Source organism: Scomber japonicus, chromosome 14 (assembly GCF_027409825.1).
Source record: "Scomber japonicus isolate fScoJap1 chromosome 14, fScoJap1.pri, whole genome shotgun sequence".
Taxonomy (NCBI): Eukaryota; Metazoa; Chordata; class Actinopteri; order Scombriformes; family Scombridae; genus Scomber; species Scomber japonicus.
Genome location: NC_070591.1, coordinates 23,175,978 through 23,197,787, shown reverse-complemented (window position 1 = coordinate 23,197,787; position 21,810 = coordinate 23,175,978). Strand labels below are relative to the sequence as shown.

Below are 21,810 nucleotides of genomic sequence, written 5' to 3'. Positions count from 1 at the left end.
GGAGGGGGAGGGGGGGAGGGGTGGGGGCTCGGCCCTGTAGCTTCTCCTTTATGGGTGAATTAAGGATGAGTGAGTCCCAAATGAATCAAAAATGAATGATTCACTCAGGGAATAACTAGGCGGTCGGAGGTGATCAGCGGACGGGTCTTGGTATGCCGAAGGGGGGTGGGGGGGGGGGGGGGGGGGGTGGATACAGCGATGCACCCTGGGGCCTCCCCTGCTACAATAGCCTGACGTATCCCCTCGTCTGCGGACCTCCTGTTACGAAGGGCACGGTTTCCTGACATCTCTGCAGTTAAGCTGTCAGCACCCCGCAAGACTCAGATTTAATGAGGAAAAAACCATCATCTCCATGGTAAGTGTTCGCAGCAGCTGAACCTTAGCACCACACCCATCAGTCTGGAGTGCCTGAGGAGCGAAGGGATGACCGCCGACTGCCTCCCCCCACCCCCCCCCACCCACACCTCAACATCAAACTGGTGGATTACCTGACTTGGGGGCCACTTGTGCTGGAGTGGAAACAGATTATTGCTGAGTTACCACCTCCTCTGATTACAAACTCAAGGCACCTCTGACCTTTAGTCTGCAGGCTCATCGAGATCAGAACTTTTCAACTTATTATAACTGTGAGCAGTAGTTTGAAATCCTGTGAGATTTATTTCACTTGTAGATAGTTTTTTTTTACTTCAAATAAAAATAAAAAAAGACTTAAAAAAAAAAAAAGGTGGTTCACTTTTAATTTGCCAAAAATAATGTCAGATATCCTGACTTTTAGTCCCCCTTATGAGACAAGCTCTACAAACACTGGATCCTAAATTGCCCACAATTCAGCTTGATAGCATCTTCCATTGGACCCTTCACTTCTGGTTAAGGCCCGTGTCTTTAAAAAACACCACAACCACAGTTCATAACACAGGCTTTATGGTAAAAATTAATCATAATAATGAATAAAGTTTGAAGCTCAAGATTACCCGATGACATCATCACAGTTATTTTCTCAGACTTTCGAGAGCTCCCTCCAGAGCCACACGAGACATTATCCAACTGTTTTCCACAGGCTGGGTAGTAGTCCCCGTGTGAATGCACTGAACTTAATGTGTCAGTCGCTTTACTGCTCTTTATAAGCCTACTAGTGATCATTCTAAGTCATCTGCTGAGCATCATTACTCACCTCTCTCACAGGTGGCTCCAGAGTAGCCCTCAGCACAAGTGCACTGGTACTTGTCAGGTCCTGTGTTGATACACGTCCCTCCGTTCAGGCATGGCTGGTGAGTGCCACAGTAGTTCAGATCTGGAGGAGGAGGAGGGGGGGAGGAGTGTTTCACAGGGCTTTAGTTTGTTTTGAGACAACATGAGCCGCTCCTACAGCGACCGAAACTGAAATAGGATGAGGCAATTAACCTTTATCGCAAAGATGGCCGCCCCAGTTGGTGTCGCACAGGCACTGCCAGGGTTCTACACAGGTGCCATGTACACAGCCAGGGTGAGGGATGCACTTGTCACAATATTGGCCTTGCCAGCCATACAGACACCTGCAAGACACACACAGAGCCATGCGATCAGCCTCAGAAAGGGGACATCAAATAAAAATAATTATCAGCCCACCTATACACTTAAACACACACACACACACACGCACACACGCACACACGCACACACACACATATACACACACACACCACAGCAACACATGCAGGACATTCAGGCATATTCAAAACAATCACAGCACGGTCAGATAATCCCTGTGGTATCTGAAAATGCTAATATCTTAATCTTTTGTTTATCCCAAATTCCTTCAGAGGCAATACAGCGATAATCTGAACTTAATGAACTACACATTAGCATAAACTGCATGGAGCTGCACAAATGAAACAAACAAAGAGGCAGTATTCCCACCCTCACAACTGGGCTGCGTCTTAAAAGACCACAAATTAATCTTAAGTAGCAGAGTGTTTATGCAACAGCTTTTATACAATACTTGGGGACAGGGAAACAGAGGAGTATTTAGCATTTTACTAAACAGAAAAAAACCCCCAAAACACTAAATTACAGCTCCAATGGGACCGTTAGCACGGCTAACATTAGCATGTGGCCAGACGCTCTCTTTAACAACACTGTGCCTGTGGCTTGGCAATAGCGACATCATTGCCGAGAGGAGTGTTCAGCCCTCCTTTTCTGCTGTTACAGAGTTGCTCATCCTGGTTCCCATGAGTAAGGAGTCAGGCTTGTGCCCCAGGACCAAAGGAGGGGAACTCAAGTCTGCTGACCGCTGAAATGTCCAGGTCCATAATTACACTGATAATGCTGCCCTTTTTCCCCTCCTGGGCTCCATAATTAAGACTGCAATCCAGCCCTACTGATAAAGTCAGGCTCTTTAAAAGGTGGCGAATTGGCGATACAAGTTGCTGCTATGGAGCCGAGCGACAGGAAACACAGTGTCCCTCTGGGGCAGCGGCGCGCTGATTAGCCCCGAGAAACGGACGGACTGTAAAAATAAACGCGGTGGTTAAGTAAACTTCAGTCTGTGATTAGAGAGGCTATTCTTAAAAAGTGTGCTAATCCTCTCCATGAGAAGCGGAGCAAGATTCCTCAGCAGGATCCCAAATTATTTACAGTTATTACACAGCCAAATTACCGGGGAATGAGACATTACATTGTGCGGCGCTGCTGATGCACATTAAGATTTTAATCCTCTACATGAATGCAGAACTCTTTCAAGAATCTTTTTTTGCAGTTAAAGCTTCTTCAAACCAGTTCTCTAGTCACTCACAGGTACACTGTTATTACTCTATTAGAATCAACGAGAGCTGGCTTAGACTATCATTAACAAACAAAAAATTCCCACGGAGCGTCATTAGCTGTGACTGTGCTGACATAAAGTTAGTGACAAGGAGGCTGCCCTAGCCTGCAGCCAGTGTTGCTATGTACTGCTGTTGTTTAACTCCCTGAACTCAACGATGGGAAACTACTTACTCTCTACAACAGTAGTCGAGCTTGCTTGGAGGGTTTGTTGGCAGAGTGTGTACAAACAGAGTTAAACCCAGAGCTTTATATATAGCCACACCTGTGCAGAGACTAAAGCGATTCAACCCTCTTGTTCTGCCAGTGGCCACACAAGCACTTACAAGAAACCTGATGATGTCAAAAGCATGGGAAAAACAACAAAGCTCTTGTGCAGAAAATGAACAAACCTGATCGTCTTTGTGCTTGATTTACAGCCAAATCAGACAACTAAGAAAGCAACCGATGCCTGAGCTCTGGGAAGAGTGAGGCAGTGCGGGGCCTCCTCCAGGATGAGGATGAGATACAAAAAACTGTTACTGCACACACACAATGCTCCGGCTCTGATATCCATCTGCGTCTGGGCTTTTCCTCTAGCTGTGTGCATAAACAGCATTAGGAAGCCATTAGCTACACAAACAATACACTTTAAAGCTCATCCGAATGTTACACACGATTTGACTGATAACGCTCGCCTCATTAGAGGGAAACACATAGGTTTCCAACGCGGAGTCTTGGCCAGTTTCCTCAGACTGGCAGCTCCGGTCCAAAGCCCCCGCGAGAGATTTACAAGCAGCTCAAGTCTGTGTCTTTTGCTAAAGCCTTGGTATAGATAGTCTCTTGGCCGAAAACTGGAGCACGTACGAGAAAAGATCCATGCCATGACAGAATTGGCGCTTGGACAGAAATCCCTACATATCTGAATGATCCACACCACAGGCTTCTGGCACGGGCCTCCATAATAAGTACAGGCACTTGGACAAACCCATGTTTGACGTTTCACATAGTAAAAACACAGTCAAAACATTGATACAAGACTAATAAATCATACAGGGCGGCCCTCGGTCACTTACTTGCATCCACCTGGCTCCTTACATGATCCGTGTTCGGTGCTGCAGCCTTGTCGGCATATAGCTAGAAGAGGAAGAAGAAAAGTGTTTAAAACTGCCTGCTAGCTAGATTCAAATTTAGCTTCTTAGTTTTTTTTTGTTACACATTTTAATTATAGCTATAAATTATATAATTAGTACCCGCTATGGCATTTCAGCCTGCAAGAACAAACAGCCGAGCTTGCCCCGACATCATAAGATATGATTCACAAATGGCTCGCTACATAAGGCTGATTACTGGGGGGGATAAAAGTTTATTTCTGGTCATGGATGCAATGAAAAGATCATTTGAATTGAAGAGGAAAATGGGTGGTAGTGGGTGGGGATGGGGTTGGGGATGGGGGCAGAGTAAGAGTTCAGAAACAAAGTCTCCCATTCAATGCCAACAATGCAGCAGACAGTGTATCAGCATGAATCACAGATTACAGTCTGGCTGCTAGTTTTAGAAGAGTCATTCACAGTCTAAATACTAATCCGACTGTCTCAAGCTGCTGCCTTGAGCGCTCTTTCCGTTTTTTTCCCCCAGAGTGATGTCACCCGCTCGCCTTGCGTATTCGCCATTTCCGCTCACCTGTGTTGCAGTCAGGTCCGGACCAGCCTTCCAGACACGTCTTGTTTCCGTTGTAGTCGCACGTGTAATGCCCGAAGAACTCGTCCCTGGGCCGACAGAACTTGTTGCAGCCGAAGCCGTAGTAGTGCTCGTCACAGCTGACTCGGATCTGGTATTCGAACTGTGCTACGGGGCCGTTGTGAGTCAGCTTCTGCCAATGCAGGCTGGGGTTGATCATGCCGGAGTGAGAGGCTTTCTCTATCAACCTCCCGTCTGCACATAAAAAACAAATTCAACACCATCAACACTGACTGCGAGGGCCTCTTGTTAAACCATTTAATTTCAGTCGGCATTCTTTAAAAAGGTTGGAGCCGGGGGAGAGAATAGAAATGGGAAAAGCGAGCGTAGAAACACTGAAGTTGCGATGTTTACCGGCATTCATTACACAGTGGGAAACATAAAAAATGGCCTAAGAATCCTGACACAAATTGCAGAAGATCTCTTAGATAGCAGATTATATGTAATTAAAGCAACTATGTGTGCTGGAGAGGAAGAAAAATACGAGGAGGAAATGCAGGAAAGAAAAAAAAAAAAAAAAAAAAAAAAAAAAGGAAAAAGCCTGCCTTTAATGAGCACTCTTAACTGCTTTTTTTCTCACGCTCTCTCTCCCAACTCTACCCCGGGTTGGGTTTTTCTGATTCTCAGGTTTACAGCTTGAGGACATTACTGGTCTCAGATGCTGTCCTCTGCATCTGCTCAGGCGAAGACAGAACCGCAGCCGCCATAAATTATAGCGTTAGGACACCAATGCCACAGTCGGTGCTACGAAGCCTGCCAGTGTACCATCAGCACTTTTTTTTTTTTTTTTTTTTTCCAGCCTGATTTTCTCACATACACATTCTTGTAAACAGCAGTCAGAACAGTCTTGATTCGACATGTTTTTCACACACACACACACACGCTTACAAGTATCTATCTCTGCTTCTGACAGAGAGAGGCACGGCTTACATTGCGCTCTGTTTTTTTTTTTCTTTTCTACGTCAAACAAGACGAGGTCACGGCTCTGTCAAGCGGGCAAGGACTTAACCTGAGAGCCAAGGGCTGTAATGAGCTTCACACGCAGAGCAAATACACTGGAAGTGAACAAACATGCTTAGCCTAGTCTGCAGACGCTACACTGTACACATGCGTACACGACCTGCCGCTCGCTCGCATATGTAACCCTCGCTACCTGATATCTAAATCTTCCACCTGGGAGAGAATGAAAAATGTGTCACAGTGGTTATTTAGTGCGCTCGCATGAACAGAGGTGGCTGACCGCTGGGTTGAACTGCTCCTCTGTGTAGTATGATGCAATGCCGCTGAATGGGGGCAGGGGGGATGGCATGCTGTCATTTATTTACTGTTCTGTGGTGTGTATAGGAGGGGTTGGAAGGGGAGAGAGGGGAGGGGGGGGGGGGTAGCTGAGTGGGTACTGAAATCACAGTGCCCAGTAACATTTCGCAGCGGTCTGGAATCCAGAGCTCAGCTGTGTGGCATTTCTCTACCGACCGCTGGCCTGCAGTGTCAGGAGTAGCACATCCTCGCTACCTGCTGCCTGGCTTTGGAGCTAAACATAAATCATCACACAAGCTTTATAAAGCTTAGAAAGGCTGCATTCCAGCATAAAATTAATTTCATATAGGAGAAAATCCAAACTTTTAAAAAGGGGAAAAGTTTGTTTTTCAGATACTTCACACAAAATCCTCTTGAGTAAGAATCTGAAATCAGAAAACTCATGCTTGTAATCCTGGAGGCGTCAAACTAAAAAAACTCATCTTTTTTTTTTATTTGAATAGGAACAAGTTGGCATTTCTATCCGTTAGGCTAGTCACAGCCACATGAAGCTAACATGAAGCGAGCTAGGCTGCCGGAGCTCAGAGGGGCTTAACCAGCATTGAGTGTGTACATTCAGGGGGCTTTTCACACTGATGCCCTAATAGCTCTCTGGGGAGCGGCAAATACAGCAGAAAAGACCGAAACCTTGTTGACCTCATAAACCTGCATAAACAAGCATGAGGACGAGGCCCGCCCACAGCTGGAATCACCGTGCCGTCCCCCCGATCTGACCACCGACCCCAGCTGGAATGTCAGGATAGTTAATGGCAGAAACCAAAACCTGGCAACCAGAGTTTATATTCAGCACGCTGCCACAGTCTTCTCCCCACATTCATGAGAAACACCCGCAGTCTTTAAGTACACTACAAAAAAAAAAAGAAAAAAAAAGAGGCCTGATCTCAGTGTGTGGAGCACCTTTGCCAGAGGTAACTTTAACTTACAGTAGAACAGTATATCTCATAGGCTTCAGCCGCTCTACCGCCCCCCCCCACCCGCCCCTCCACCTCCCCCCTCGCATTGTGACTGCTGGCTGGTCGCAGCGACGGGCTGAGCGGCCGGATGAACTCTGTGTTTCACGCCTCAGTGACAGTGAGACAGTGTGACCCCAACCCTGGCTGGCAGCACCTGCCATCAGTCATCGGCCAAATGAAAACATTTTCATAGGGGGGGGCGCGCAGCGTGGCCCCCTCTCTACCTCGCCACATATCCTTCTCTCTGTCTACAGCCCCCCCTAGTCGACCCTATCCCCGTTACTTCTTCTTCTCCTTCCTTACAGGCACCTGTCAACACACTTTCTTCTTTAAAGACACACATGCACACCCAAGTGGAGTATGTGGAAGAGGGCAGGGGGGGTTGGGGTTCAGGAAGGATAAACTTCCTTTTCTGACCTTCAGCACGACTCCTCCCAGACGCTGCAGTGAGGGAGAGGGGGATAGGAGGCAAAAAGAGAGAGAGAGAGACAAGAAAAGAGAGAGAACAAATACTCACCATTGGTTTCATTGTTGAAGTCCAAGGCTTCCACTATCAAAGTGTAGGACCTCTGAGGAAGACAAGACAGAGATGAGACCAGTTAACCAAGATCAGGATCATGAAAAAAAAAAAAAAAAAAAAGAGACATTACTAAGCAGCCAACCACACAACCTCTGACACCCTTGTGTCGTGCAAACTATTTTTCCACACAGGGTTTTTATGAATACATCCATTCATTTGTAGTCAGTCAAGTTTGACATTATAATTAACTAAAGCATAAACAACATTTAGAAGTTTATTTTCCTTTAATTATATTTTCATTTATTGGTTTCTGTATTAAAGCCTCGGGGGGGATGGGGGGAATAAATCACATCAATGTTTTTTTGTTTCTCTCTCGAGGTTTCTCATGACTTCAGGAGCTCTGCCAGCACAACTTTGCAGCTTCACCTCCCGCTCGTTGACTTAACGATGAGACCTGCTACTATTACTGCTACTGGGACATATAACAACAGTCTAGCTTATCTGATTAAGAGAGGATAAGCTTGCAGTGGTGGAGCGCTCTGTGTTGTGATGATTAGGATGACAGACAAATGGGCAAAGTGGTCTGGTCTAGCTGGACACCCACCCAGCAGGAGGGTGTCTGATGCACCGAAAACACCACCCACACCGAGCTGGGCTACACAGGACAGACTCTTGAGTAATGATTAGAATGAGTCAAAATTTAAAAAAAAAATTGAAAAGAATAAAAAAAAAAAAATAGCACTCCGAAAAGGATACTTCACCCTGCAATGCCAAAAATATGTCTTCATCTCAGCCACGGTAACCTTGCTCACTTTAGAAACCATTTTTCCCCCAAACACAGTTCTCCACATGTTTATAAAATGTGGCGAGAGCAGCCAGTGGATGATTTCCAGTATTCTGAGAAAGCACACAAGTCCGTGCTGTTTTGCAATGTATATGGGATTTTCAATTTCTTGCTAATTTATGGACCTCTAACAGAGTGCTGTGAATGCTGTGAGTGATCCAGATTTGACAAGACAGAAAGAAAAAAAATGCAGAAAGAAAGAAAAAAAAAGTAGAAGTGTATGTGACGGATGGTGAGGCAGAAGGGGGCGGAGGGGGGGGGGGGGTTGTAGGAAAGGAGAGACAGCGGGGATAGAGAGAAAGAGAGAGAGAGAGACTGAAAGAGTGCTACACTCTGGAGGGCCTGTCTTGATTTCAGCACTCCTGAAACGCTTTGTCTGATTCGGGGTCGGTAGCGCTCACACCAATATCAGCTTACACATTCACACTGCCCTGTGCCACAGTCATGGGGGAGACGAACAATGTGCCTGCGAGCGTGCACGACCGAGTCAGAGAGAAAGTATGTGGTTGTGAGAAAGTGTAATCCACTTACACTGCTGGAGCATCCAGTAGAAAACACCTACTTGTTACATTCGCACACGCGCGCTCGCCCCTTACGGCGCTGCTCGGAGGCATTTCAGAGATTCTAAAATTGCCACTCCGGCCCTTTTTTTTTTTTTTTTTTTTTTTTCTCTCTCCTCTCCTTCTGCTTTTTTTGCTGTGATGACTTCATGGTAAACAAACCTGCTTGAAGGAAAACCCCTGTTCACTTCCCACAGAAAGCAAAAAGCTATGACTCACTCCTGAGCCTTCTTTCTTTTCTTTTTTCTTTTTTCTTCTTCTTCTTCTTCTTCATGGCTTTACCTTGTTTTGTCAGACGTTCAACTTTCCATCTTCCAGAGGAACACATCTGTCTCATCCTGTGCCAACATTTCACTGTAATCAGAGCTCCGATTGTTTGAAACACGGAGCTCATCAGCAACACTGTCTTTTACTGTATGTTCTGACTCACAAATGGTTGCAATCATTTTGACACAGAACTCGAGTAAGTGACTCAGTGGTAATGTGATACCTAATCATTCAATACTACTACTACTACCCCAACCTACAAAGCTAGCTATATTAACACTAACAGGAGTCCTCTGGCTCCTCTTCAAGCATTAAGCTGTATCATGTTATTGCTTTTCACCTCATGTGTTCACACTTAGCCAACACTTGAGAGGAGCTTTTGCGTTCATTTCCCATTAGGGGAGTAATTTTCCAGTCTGTACAACTGCACTTGAACACATCATTCTAACAGACCTCTCACCCCACTTCTCTATCCACACAGGACTTTAAAAAGCATTTTTTTTTGCATTTGGGTAGGGTCATCCAAAATAAATCCCACATATGTGACACAGTGCAGTAAATGTGATGAGTTCATGCTAAAAAAACAGGAACTGGACAGCACCGCGCCATCGCTGGACACACGCAAAGTCTGACAGTATCGTCTGGCTTGTAAAATCTGAATATTAGTCATGATTGTGAAATAAAAATGATGTAGGAATGACATATATAAGAAGGCGTAAGTAGGTGGAGAGAAAAAAAAAATCTTGCATAAGAACTTGTATTCACTACAACAGAAATCACCCTTCAATAACCTCTCAAACAATCAACCTTTTTTTTTTTTTTTTTTAAACTGGCTTTGGAAGCATATTATTATTTTACAGGCGGTTACTTTCGGTGCAACGATGGATTCCTGCCAACCGAAAACATCCCTGATCTTGCTTCACCTGCCTCATGATGAAACATCTCATTGTGTCCAGGTTGAAATTGATGAGGGGGGAGCGGGGGAAGGGGGAGGGGGAGGGGGAAGAAAATCATTATTACCTTTGAGGTTGCCTGTTGTCAAGGAGCCTAAAAGTTTAAAAAGGATAATTCGCAGGATTGGCGTAACTGGTAAATCTGCTACATGGCAACACACCCACACCGTGTGCTATTAAGACTTGCCTCAACTTAGAAGCTATTGCGGCAATGTGATCAACGTCATCACCGCTGATTGATCATTAGTGGAACATAAAAATGGGGCTTTTCACTTGTTGCTGTATCACTGAGTTGCAATCAACTAAAACTACAGCTGAAGATCTAGAGGATTGTGTTATCCTGTCAACTATTTGGGGGTATTTTGACTTTCCTTATTGTTTGAGTTGTTTTTTTATAGATAGTCTTTTTGGCATTTCTTACATACTACCATGGTTTGTTGTCCATCTGCTCTTTTCTAACCAAACCACTTCCACGCTGCTGAAGTCGCTCCCCCTTTTTCTGGAGCCGACCCCCTCAGTGTTACTTTCGCTTTCGGCCACGCTTGTTGTTTTGCGTGTTGGTATATTGCCATTATCGCCATATGAATTAAATATGCCGATATCATCGTGATACAATGTGGCACCCCCCCCCCCCTTGAGCAGCCTCACCATTATTGGGGACGTTTAGCTCCGGAGTAAATAACTGCTTCCAGAAAAAAAAAAAAAAGTGAGATACCGCCTGACTACCCGTTCGCTAACACTCCATAACTCCTCGGCGGTTATCAGCTTGGAACCGTCTGCCACTGCCAGGTTCACTTTTCCCAGGCTCCCAGCTGACTCACAACTTCTCTTTGAACTACAGAGCTCTCACTCTCTCACTCACACACTCTCTCTCTCTCTCTTTTACACACATGCACGCACACACACACACACACACACACGTCCAAGTGCAATAAGTGTGGCCATATGTCTTCTTATCTTCCCTGGCCAAGCAGACACTGTCCAACAGACAAGCAACATAAGTGATAAAGATCATTCCAGTTCGGATCACACCGACTTGCCAAAGAACACTACTGAATCCTCTCACTAGGGGAATTTTCCACACACACACACACACACACACACACACACACAGAGACAAGGCTTACGTCCTGCCCATGACTGAAAATGGAGCCATCTAATGTACCATTCCAAGGTAATCTAGCAAAATACAAAAAAGGTATGTCTCACAAAAGCAACAGCCAAAGGTCTAAATAAAGGCAAGGCACAACAGATGGGGCTAGTCTCGGCCTATGCTCGGCACAGAGGAAATGTAAACAGTCTACTCAAAGGGATGTTGACCTTCTGTATCAGTTTTCCTGAGTCAATCACTTCAAGAGTATCAACCTGCAATCTAACCAATGATTGGGACTGCTAAGTAGCACACCCTGTTTGCCATTACACTCGCAGCTCAGTCGTGAAAACACACCTCCGCTAATCGCCTTCAAAAGCCAAAAACACTGCACTGATGGATTGGGGAGGAAAAAGAATGCATTGTTTGCCAAAGGGCTTATACTTTTCTTTTTCTTTTCTTTTTTTTTTTTTAAATCAAAACAAGAGTTAGGGCTGTTGTACAATCAACAGCTTATTAAATATCCTGTAAAAAGGTACGTCAGTTGGGCTACGACAGGACCTCACCCTACCTCCGCCAAGAGAATCACACCTCTCGCCAACTAAAACAAAAAAAGACACAGCAAACAGATTTTGGATCCTTCACAAGTCAAACAAGATCAAAACACGAAGCTGGGACTGGGGAAAAAAAAAAAAAAAAAAAAGTCTTATCAGCCATTTAACTAAACAAGCAGCCAGTCATCTGTCTTTTTTAGATGGGTCACTAAGCATTTAGAGGAAACAAAAACAGGGGCAACAGGTGATCCCAATTAAAACGTTGTTGTCAATGCGGGGGGGGGGGGGGGGGGGTCGTGATTCCATACAGCTTGAAGCCACTGATAAGATTATGTAACGACATACTGACACAACACTGCAAGTATGCTTAAAAAAAAGGTTCCTTGTTAAAAAAGGAAAACAGAAGGAGGGAGAGAGAGAGGGAGGAAAAAAAAAAAGAACGAACATACTCCTTTTCACTCTTTCACTTGAGCAATTTGCACTTAACTGCCACATCAGAGCAGACTGCATAAAACAAACATGTCATTACTCTTGCAGCTGCCAGCAGCGCTTACCCTCCAGGCTGAGCCGACTATTGTTTTACGACTCACCTGATCCCTGGTTCTCAGACTCTTCTGACTTGTCAACAAATTGATCAGGTTGGTCAGCGTGTCGCAGGTCTGAGGAGGGGGGGGGGGGGGGGGGCGACAATTATGCTATATGGGCATAATCACATCAAAATTTGAGTGTAATTAAAAAAAGGCGCTCCAAAAAACAATTATGGATTGAAATGAAAAGATAACAGATTGCTCAAGAAGAAGGAGAATCTGGAAGAAGTTGCTTGGAATGAGCCCAATCTAAATCATTAGGAGCAATCCAATTAAAAACAGGTCTTCTCTTTCATTGTATCTACTGGGCTTAGGTGTAACATGGGTCAATGTGCTGAATTGGCCACAGAGGCAAGGTCACAGTTTGCCTGAGAGAGCCAACTTCATCACTGCTGAGTCTACCACAACTGCTTCCTGTTGCTTGCCCTGCACTGGCATTACAGCTGCACTGCCTCTATTATTCTCTGTAATCCTCACTGTAGTCACTGAGGGCACACTATTGTCCCTGCTTGATACACTGTGAGGGCCCGGGTAGCTGGGCCCACACTTGGAATAAAAGCATGAAGCAAAAAACGGTGAATCCATACAGGGGACTCTAAAAGCACCACAGATGCGCTTCATGTTAAAGATGTCCAGCCGACGGCATTCAGCTGGACGGGGCCGGCTCTCGTCCCCTACCTGATCTAAGCACATGTGTGTAGCCTCATTAAGTGCAGCAGTTACTGTGGGTGGCAAGGTTAAAGCGATGAAATGCCTGGGGTCCAACCGAGCGTGACTTAAACAAAGCCCTTAGCCTGGACAAGAGGCCAACTTCATGCAGCTCACAAGAGAGGATGAAGAGAAAAGGGGGGAGAGAGAGAGAGAGAGAGAGAGAAAAAAATAAAAAAAAAAGCTTCATGAACTCAGAGTACCCAACAACCCAATTGCACCACACTGCCATCTGTCCACAGCAGCCAATCAACTGATGAAAAGGACAAAGAGTGATATCATACCTAACCTGACAATTGTTAATGTGCACTGAAGTAAAGCACTTGAAGTGAAGGATGAGAGAATCTAACGAGCAGGCTCTGTTCTTCCCAAAACCTCAGGAGCCAGTGTGCTCCCAACCCCTCTTTTCTACAGCAGAGTTATGTTATGATACATTTATCGAAACCTGAGATTGCTTAACTGAACCACTTACTGCACAGAGATGAAACCACAAAATGGCAATGCTGCCAAACCATTGAAACTATTTTCTACACAGTCCACAGACAATAAACTCTGAACACTACAAGAACATCCTCCATTTGGTCTTTGAGGACAACAAATTTTAGGACATGTAGGCCTCTGGACAAAAGCAATATGAGCAAAAAGAGTCCTGAAACTTGAAATGGTACCAGGTTTCATTTCAATGTCAACATGTGCTGTTTTCAAAAAGGGAATGATTTCCAACCAGTAAGATGAAACTAATCTGGCACTGAGCGTCCATGCCAACTTAGTGTTGCTATAGTGTGAGTATAAACAGAAACCTTTGTCTTTAAAAAAAAAAAAAAAAAAAAGAAGGTGCGATGCAGCAGTTGAGAGCACATAAAAATACAGACGATATCAAATTGCATGCTACCACGCTGAGAACATTGTTTAACTGGCTATCAGATCAGAGAAAACACAAACCTAAATTATCTGTTCTGCTCTGCTGGAAACCACTGAGTGAACAGCAGAAAAATGTACAACAGGCATGATTTTCCCACTTCTTTCACTTATTCTGGCTGTGTGTGTGTGTGTGTGTGTGGGGGGGGGGGGGGGGGGGGGGGGGCAACACAATGCTCCAAATTACAAACTTCCATCAAGATTGAGATAAAAATAGCCTGTGTGTAATTGGACACACACACATACCAACAGGACAGTGCCTTTCACCCATCAGGCACAGCGGAGGAGTTTTTTGCGGGCCAAGCTGTGGGGCCAGTCAGTCTGTGCGGAGGAGACCTTGTTTTTTTTCTCACTACATCGAAATGTGCTCCAGCATGGCAAATCATCTCTCACACAGACCTACAACACTCCCACAGGCCTGTCAGGCCCATTTATTTACTCTATGAAGAAGAGCTGACACTTGAGGAAACCAGAAAGTGGGTTTTCACTGTACTGAGCAACATGACCAGCTGCCAGAGAGAGAGGCAGAGGAGGGGAGAACTCTGTAGGATCAAGGCTTTTTTTTTTTTTTTTTTTTTTTTTATAATTTGTAGAATTCAACCAGGCTGAGGGAAAATATTTATGGAGGCACATATCAAGAAGGCGCTGTAAAAGATTTTTAAAAAGTACCAAGCATCAAGTAAATGATGCTAGATAGTGATTGTGTTTAGAGAGGGGGGGGGGGGGGGGGGTGTAAAGATCAAATTGATGGCCATCTGCAGGTTAAAGTGATCTGTAGGTCATAGTTTACCTACTTTTTCTTTACTTCTCACAGCATGGGTGTGCCCTTAAGCCAAATTCTGAGACTTTTTACCTTTATGGTTTACCTGACATCATGCAACCTAAGTTTTAAAACCCCTTAACAATATTTAGACAGGAGAAAAAAAAAAAAAAAAAAGACAATGCTGGGCCTGATGGGAGAAAAATACCTGCACCTGGTTAATTGGCGCAGATAATGGGAGGAGAGAGAATTCACACTGGAGCTAATTACCCAAAGAGAAAATCAGCTTGTGTTTGTTGTGCTTTCTATCCAACTTTTTTTAGAGGAGGGTGAATGAGTGACGGACAGTAATTGCGCAGAATTGCCTTGCAAACACCCTCCACCTCCACCACCACCAGCCCCCTTCCCCTTCCCCACACACACACACACTTTTTTTTTTCGTTTGAAGAAGCACGGCGGGAAGCACAGAAAGTTTGTTTGCTTTTTTTTTTTTATAAGTCTCCAACTCACCGGCCAGGCAAAACTGAAGGGTAATATTATCCGCGATTTGTCATTCCTCACAGAGCTCTTGAAAGAAAAGGTATTCCCTCCGAGGACAGGCGTAGATCCCATTCCGAAGCTGCAGGGCCCCGCAGCAGAAACTCTCGACTGGTATTCCTTCAAGCAAACTCTAAAAAACGCATCGCACTCGTCCCGTGTGCATTTTCTATCCGCCGTGTTCCGTGTGCCGTCGCAGCACATGCCGTTCAACAGCTCTCCGTTCACATTGTGCATCGATAAGATTTGCAACTCGAATTGTCCCGATCCCTCTGACACCTGTTGAAGACAAGAACACAGTGAATGCAATGGAAAACACAACGTACCCTCATCATCGTATTAAAAGAAAAAGTGCATTAAACACGCTTTGTTTTTGCCCCCCCCTGCATCTGTATGTTAGTCTCACAGCTGCGCTATCTTGTTTGTATTATTAGCGAATCCGTGCATATGATCAGATCATCAGAATAATAAATACGATCGCATCCACACCGCTGAACTGAGTGACCCCCCCTTTTTTTTTTTTTCCTCCACAGTCCCAACACCCCAGATGTATAAATCCACGTACCTTCGCGAGAAAGCAGAGCAAAAAGGCAACAACGACTGAGCCCCGTCTCAAAATCATGCCTCCGGACTGCTGTTGCCACTCGTTTGTACTAGTCTTCTGGCCGACACACGGCACCAGAGCTCTCCTCTGGTTTAAACATGCACGAGTGAGGGGGGGGGGGGGGAGGTGGGGGTCGACACTTCTGATCAGCAGAGCACAGGTTCCCGATTCACACAAGATCTCGTCTTCTTCCTCGTGTATGTCCCGCAAATATCTGCCCAGGCGTCTCGCTCGTCTTTTTCGTTATCAGACAGTTTCCACTTTGTTGTTGAAGAAAGTTTACACAGTAGCCATGCGGCAGCCGAGCCCACTGCTGACTGACTGACTGACTGACTGGTCCGAAGTGGAGCTGGCTGCACAAGTTCAACAGGGAGGGGAGTGTCTGTGTGGAGCCCACATCCTCCATATTCATGAGCAGAGCGCACAGGGTCCGCCCCTTTCACATCAGGAGGATAATCATACACTCAAGACTGCTTCTGAGGACTCTTTGGCACTGATGTGGTGGAAAGTAAAAGTGGAAATAAACTGTGACCTGCAGCCATATTGATAATCATAAGTCATCACAACCGCAAACCTAAACATAAGTGAATTATATCTTCAGACCAGCATCAATTCATAACCCTCCGCTCCTTTAAGAGGCCTTATCTTCCTGCATCCTGCATTGGTCGCATACTATACTCACCACAGTTTATACTATTATTTTACCTCATTAAGATTTATGTCTGCCTAAAAGGTGGGTAGACAGAGTTTAGCTGGTTTTACTCTCCTCTGCATTTGCCCCATTAGGTAACACACTAAATCATCCGGATTGCAAAATGAGCTCGCACCAAGGCCAGTTAGCTGAGTCAAGGGCATTTCGATAAATGCATGGTATGTAAGACAGTTTTCCTCGGGGAATGCAAGCCTTGGAGAAAGAGCATTAGATTCCATAGCGGAAAAAATGCTTGATATCTGCACATTTTCTATTTTTTTTTTTTTTTTTTTTTTTAAATATATTTTTGAGTATTTTCAGAAAGGAATTGCTAAGAACATGATGGTATCAGAGTGCACACAACAGTGCCCCAGAGTGGCAGACCTGCAGCTTTTATGCCCATGCTGTGAATGTCACCCTCTTAAAATGACAATCTATGGTCGTTTCCAGCAATCAAACTCTAGTTTATGACCTACACATTATGCTCGATATTAGTCAGATTTACAGCTTTAACCAGCTTTAAACTTACACCAAAGCTGCGAGAAAGGAAAAGGGTGACAGATTGTTGAAAGATATTATTGCCCCTGTATCCTTTTTCTCTTTTTCTGCCCGCACTGGTGTCGAAAGGGCAATTGCCGCCAGGTGTATCTCTGGATAAAGGTAATCTGCAAAGTGGATCAGTGACTAAGACTACACACTATACACACACCAGTACACACATTCATATGAGGGGATGGGAACCCCCTCTGCCCCTGTGGTTAGTGATTTGTGTGGACCAATTACACAGGTCACTCAATGGGTCACAATCAAGGAGACACAGTTGGGAGCTGCGGCGATGCAATGAGAGGAGCGTATCAATCAGTAACTATGCCATGTTTCACCATCACACTTTACAGCCGTTTATGAGGCTGTCACACGTCTCTCCTCTATGTTATTATACCTGATAAGCGGAAAGGTGTGGATTTTTCTCTCGAATTTAGAAAGAAATCCTACAAGTATTCAAAAGGTGGAGTTCATTGTTTCCACTTAAGCAGCAAAGCAAACACCACCCACATAGAGTTGTTGACAGAGGCTTCTGCAGTGAGTGCACCAAATACCTTGTTTCTTATTAAACAAGGCGTAGTATAATAGTAATATGAATTTATATTGTAAGTGTTCTTTTCACCACCTTAAATCACTGCTGCCAATATTCTAATGTCATATTTCCTGTGGTTGAACTTCAAGATGAAAGGTACGACTTCCTCCCCGCTCGCCTCAGTCACCGGACTGATAGACATCTCAGGTTACAGGCCTCATTGAAATGCTCTCTCTGAGTAATTAGGGTTAATTGGAGAAGTTTTTAACCCTAGGGAGTTTTTTTCCCCCCCTTAATGGCAAAAGCTAAAATTGAGTCTAGAGAATGTTAGAGGGTTTTGGGAGGGGGGATGTCTGTGCACCCGTGACCTGCCCAGAGGTGATGGGTGTGTTGACAAGATGACAGGGGTGCGGGAGAGTGGTGGAGGTACTAAACTATGAAAAAAGAATATGGATATTATACTATTGGTCAATGAACGAACACATGATTTTGATAGTGTGTTCATATATAGGGGAGTAAATGTTAGACTGGAATTAGTTTCAGCATCAAAATGAGCACACACAAAGAAATATGTCCCATAAAAATGTACTTTGCATTCGAAGATAATCTGCTATCTAGGATAAGGAAGGAAGGATGCTTCCTTGGTTTATCCATCACTTCCACATGACTGTCACATCACTCGTGTATCATACAGCTAATAGGTATCTAGGCAGCACATTCAGTGTTCCCTAAGCATGGTCTGTAGTCATGGAGCACAGACAGGGTTTCTCCTCTGAGGCCATGGTGCTAATCTCCTGCAGCCTTAATGTGATTATGGTAATGATCACACAAATGACCCCTGGGCTTTGGGGGATCCGTGGTTCACACATCCTCACACAGGCTGCACAGGCGCTGTGACTCCACTGGCCCGCACAGGAGACCACCAGACTGAGCCAGTCCCGGTGGCCTGGTCCTGTTTCTCTGTCCTTGCTGAGCTTGGAAGAGTAGAGTGAATGACCAAATAAATTCCAGCCAGCAACAAAAGAGCTGAACGGCCATGAGAGAGATGGATATCTTTTGTTGTCTGACACTCAATGCCGTATTCCAATCCAATTACCTCAGCCTTTTGCAAACCCTCCTGTCGCAGTGCATGGCATTGAAGCCTGCCTGAATTCAGCCTCGGACCCCTAACAAGAATGTGGTGGATTAGGTGCTTAGTGAGCATTCCCTTCCCCCCCTACCTTTACCAAAATCTGCAGTGCACTCTCTCCTAAAAAGATTTAGAGCTAACAGCCCTCTCTGCTAAATTGTATCCTATTTATTTTAATGTCATTATTGCCCAGCTCTCAAAGACAAGGATCAGAATAATTTCCCCTCTCATTCTCATATGGTCAAAAGTGACACTACAATGTTGCTTCATCAAGGACTTCTGTTATCGACAGTCAGCTCTCATCTTCTAATTGCATGGTATTTGTTTAAACGGCAGCAAGAACAGCCACTGACAAATCTACACCCCTTGCATTTAGTCAAAAACACGCCTTATCTGAAATGATGCTCTCCCCATACATTTATCCATATTGAACTGCATGTCACTGCCCCAATTTGAAAGGCTGCCCCAAAGATTCTCTAATCATTTTCACCCTGTTTTAGCAATGAAATCTGAGAGATTGTCTTCAGTCTCCATGAGTAAAGCATTTAGTGACTGGTACTGCATCTGCGTAGCACCACACCTCTTTAAAAATGTACCTACACATCATGAGCTAGTATGATGCCACATTTAGGTCATAAGAAGCGTGATAGGTCAGCTGGGGCAGTTTGTGTTTTCTTCTAAATGTCTCTTCCCCCGGAAAGACTGTTTATAATGAAGACAAGGTGACGTAAGTTTAAAAAAAAAAAGTTTAATAGTCTTCTCCTTTTCAATAATGCCTGACAAATCTCACAAAGCCATTTCAGTGCAAACTCTTTCCTCATATTGACTGGCACTCTGTCAAAAAAATGAATGAAGTAATATGAACATGATTACTCCAGGTTTAGGGCTGTTTTCTCAACTAATCGTTTGGTCTATTATATGTCAGAAAATGTTGGAAAATGTTTCTGTTTCCAAAAACCTGAAGGTGACTTCTTCAAATTGTTTGTTTTGTCTGAGCAACAGACCAAAACCCAAATACATGAAATAAAAATATCATAAAATCACACAAGAAGAAGAAAAAAGCAGCAAACCTTCACATTACAGAAGCTGGAACGATTAAATATTTGGCAATTTTGCTTGAACAGTTAATGGATTATCAAAATAGTTGGCCATTGATTTTCTAGGCTAATCGATTAATCATTTCAGTTTTGGTTTGTAGAGTTTGCACAACACAGTCCATTCATCTAGCTGCTACAACAGTCAACCCACTGAACTATAAATGAATCATAGTTGAATGCCAGCGATGTGCAAGTATAAAACATGTAGTTAAATAGTGAATTGACTTGCTGATGTTAGTTTATCTGTGCATCAGTTAAAGATGTGTGAGTTGAAGCAGCACATCTGAAGGAACAGGGAGGGTCTCTCTGCAGTTTAGCGTTCAGCCCATTTAAAAGTACTGCACTGTTTACATGGTGTGTTTATGGGAGCTGCTTTTACAGAACGTGTCACAGATGGTATCAGCAATCGACGCTCAGATAAATATTATTTTCCACCGTTAAAGGTGGCTGCTTTGTTATTTTCAGCGTTTATCCGAAAAAGGCTGTTCTGTGAGGTGATGGTATTTTTATGTCTGAGTGTTTAAGTACATCCATGGGTTTGGTGAGCAGGGAGTCCAGCTGCTATATGGAGGTTTTAGAAATGACATTATAGAGGGTTAGGTTGAGAGAAAAGGTTTTGATTTTCATTAGTTGAAAGGGTTCTTAACTGCTGTGGTGATGCGGGTGACTCATTTATGTCGTGTTTATTCTAGTTGTCTTTCCTGTGGCTTTTTTTTATATTCTTGAAGGGTTAGTTTATATCAGCGATACTTAGAAACTACAAGGCCTCTCAGATGGGTACTTTTTGAGCATGCACATGGACATACTTTGCATCATGGGACAGATGACTGGATCAGCACTGCGTGAGCCCACGTGTCTAGGTTAAGAACCTGTGAATGGATCATCAGTCTGTGTGTGTCCTTGCACATCCTTAATGGTCAGGGAGGTGTTTGATCCTCGGAGGGGAGGGGAGGCCAGAGGGCTGCTGCAGTCAGTGAAACAAATCAGATTATCCCTGCTTAGGCTAGTAGTCTACTACTCATCAACATAGTGTTTCCACCTGGTTAACAATACCTGGTCTCATACTGCTGAGCTGACCCTTGTGATCATGTGATTGAGCAAATATGTCATAGCTTGGTGGTTTCAATGCGAGGAGTCAAATGAGTGATTAGATTTGTCCCTGCTGTGTTAAAGTTGGACTGCAGAGGAATCTTTATGGCTTAAATCATTGATCAATGTGACAATGTCTCAGGTGGGAGGATGCAAACCATTCAGGCAGGGAGATTAGATCCTACGCTCATCACACCATCCAAGGTGGTCTCCCAGTGTTAGGAGGGTCTGTGTGTGTTGCCCTGAGGATCAGTGAGTCAGAACAGTGCTCTCTTCAAACAGGATATTGGACCTCGCTTGAGGTGAGTGTGGCTAATTACCTGAACTTCCTATCTGGAGGAGGTGACACTGATAAAACCCTTCCTCTCTTTTGTCTCTGTTTGTCAATCAAGGTACACTATGGATCGTGTGCATCAAAGAGAGAGAGGGGAACTCATTCGTATTCTTCGTATTGCAAACTCTTGAAATTATGACCTGTAGACTTGTCGAGAGGAACTTGACACAAGTACATAAGCCCAGTCAAAACGACAGCCATTGCCAGCCTTGGAGGAAAATATTGATGCTGGCAACATCTTGACGTCCCTTGCACCATGACGTAGCGGTTTTTCCATGACACATTTGATGATTGCTTCCAAATGGGCCTGTCAGTTTTAATACAGGCGACCCCGGCATTTCACTTTCCTCTAAAGTAAACAAAATCCACAGGCTCTCCCACACACACACACACACACACATCCAGAAAGTGTGATCACACACCAGGAATGGGTCTTGAGATAGAACAGGCATTTGCGAGCTGAAATATGTTTTCATGTTCAATCTTCTTGCTCTTGAGTGAGCCAGTTTGAATTGATGTTGTTTTTGTAAGTTTGCAGATTGAAAGTCGCAGTGTTATTTTAGGAAACTGGATGTGAGTTCACAATATGGCATAAAAAATGACGAGATGGTGTTAGGAAGTCAAAAAAAAAGAAGAAGTATCAGAGATTTAAATTTAAAAGAAGAAGCCTGTCAGGGTGTTTACTTTACACTTTTCCTCACAGTA

At 44.3% G+C, this 21,810-nt stretch overlaps 1 protein-coding gene across 2 annotated transcripts in view; it reads right to left on the bottom strand.

Moving 5' to 3' along the window:
• Positions 1-16,019, bottom strand: part of jag1b (jagged canonical Notch ligand 1b) — a 28,203-nt gene extending 12,184 nt beyond the window's left edge. For both annotated transcript variants that reach the window (XM_053332558.1, XM_053332559.1), the window contains exons 1-7: positions 15,652-16,019; positions 15,060-15,365; positions 7,306-7,357; positions 4,462-4,713; positions 3,855-3,915; positions 1,402-1,532; positions 1,172-1,291 (exon numbers count right to left, since the gene is read on the bottom strand). In XM_053332558.1, the coding sequence (XP_053188533.1) occupies positions 1,172-1,291; positions 1,402-1,532; positions 3,855-3,915; positions 4,462-4,713; positions 7,306-7,357; positions 15,060-15,365; positions 15,652-15,708 (979 nt within the window). In that variant the 5' untranslated portion in view covers positions 15,709-16,019. The remainder of the gene's footprint in view (positions 1-1,171; positions 1,292-1,401; positions 1,533-3,854; positions 3,916-4,461; positions 4,714-7,305; positions 7,358-15,059; positions 15,366-15,651) is intronic.
• Between the last annotated feature and the right edge of the window lie 5,791 nt (positions 16,020-21,810).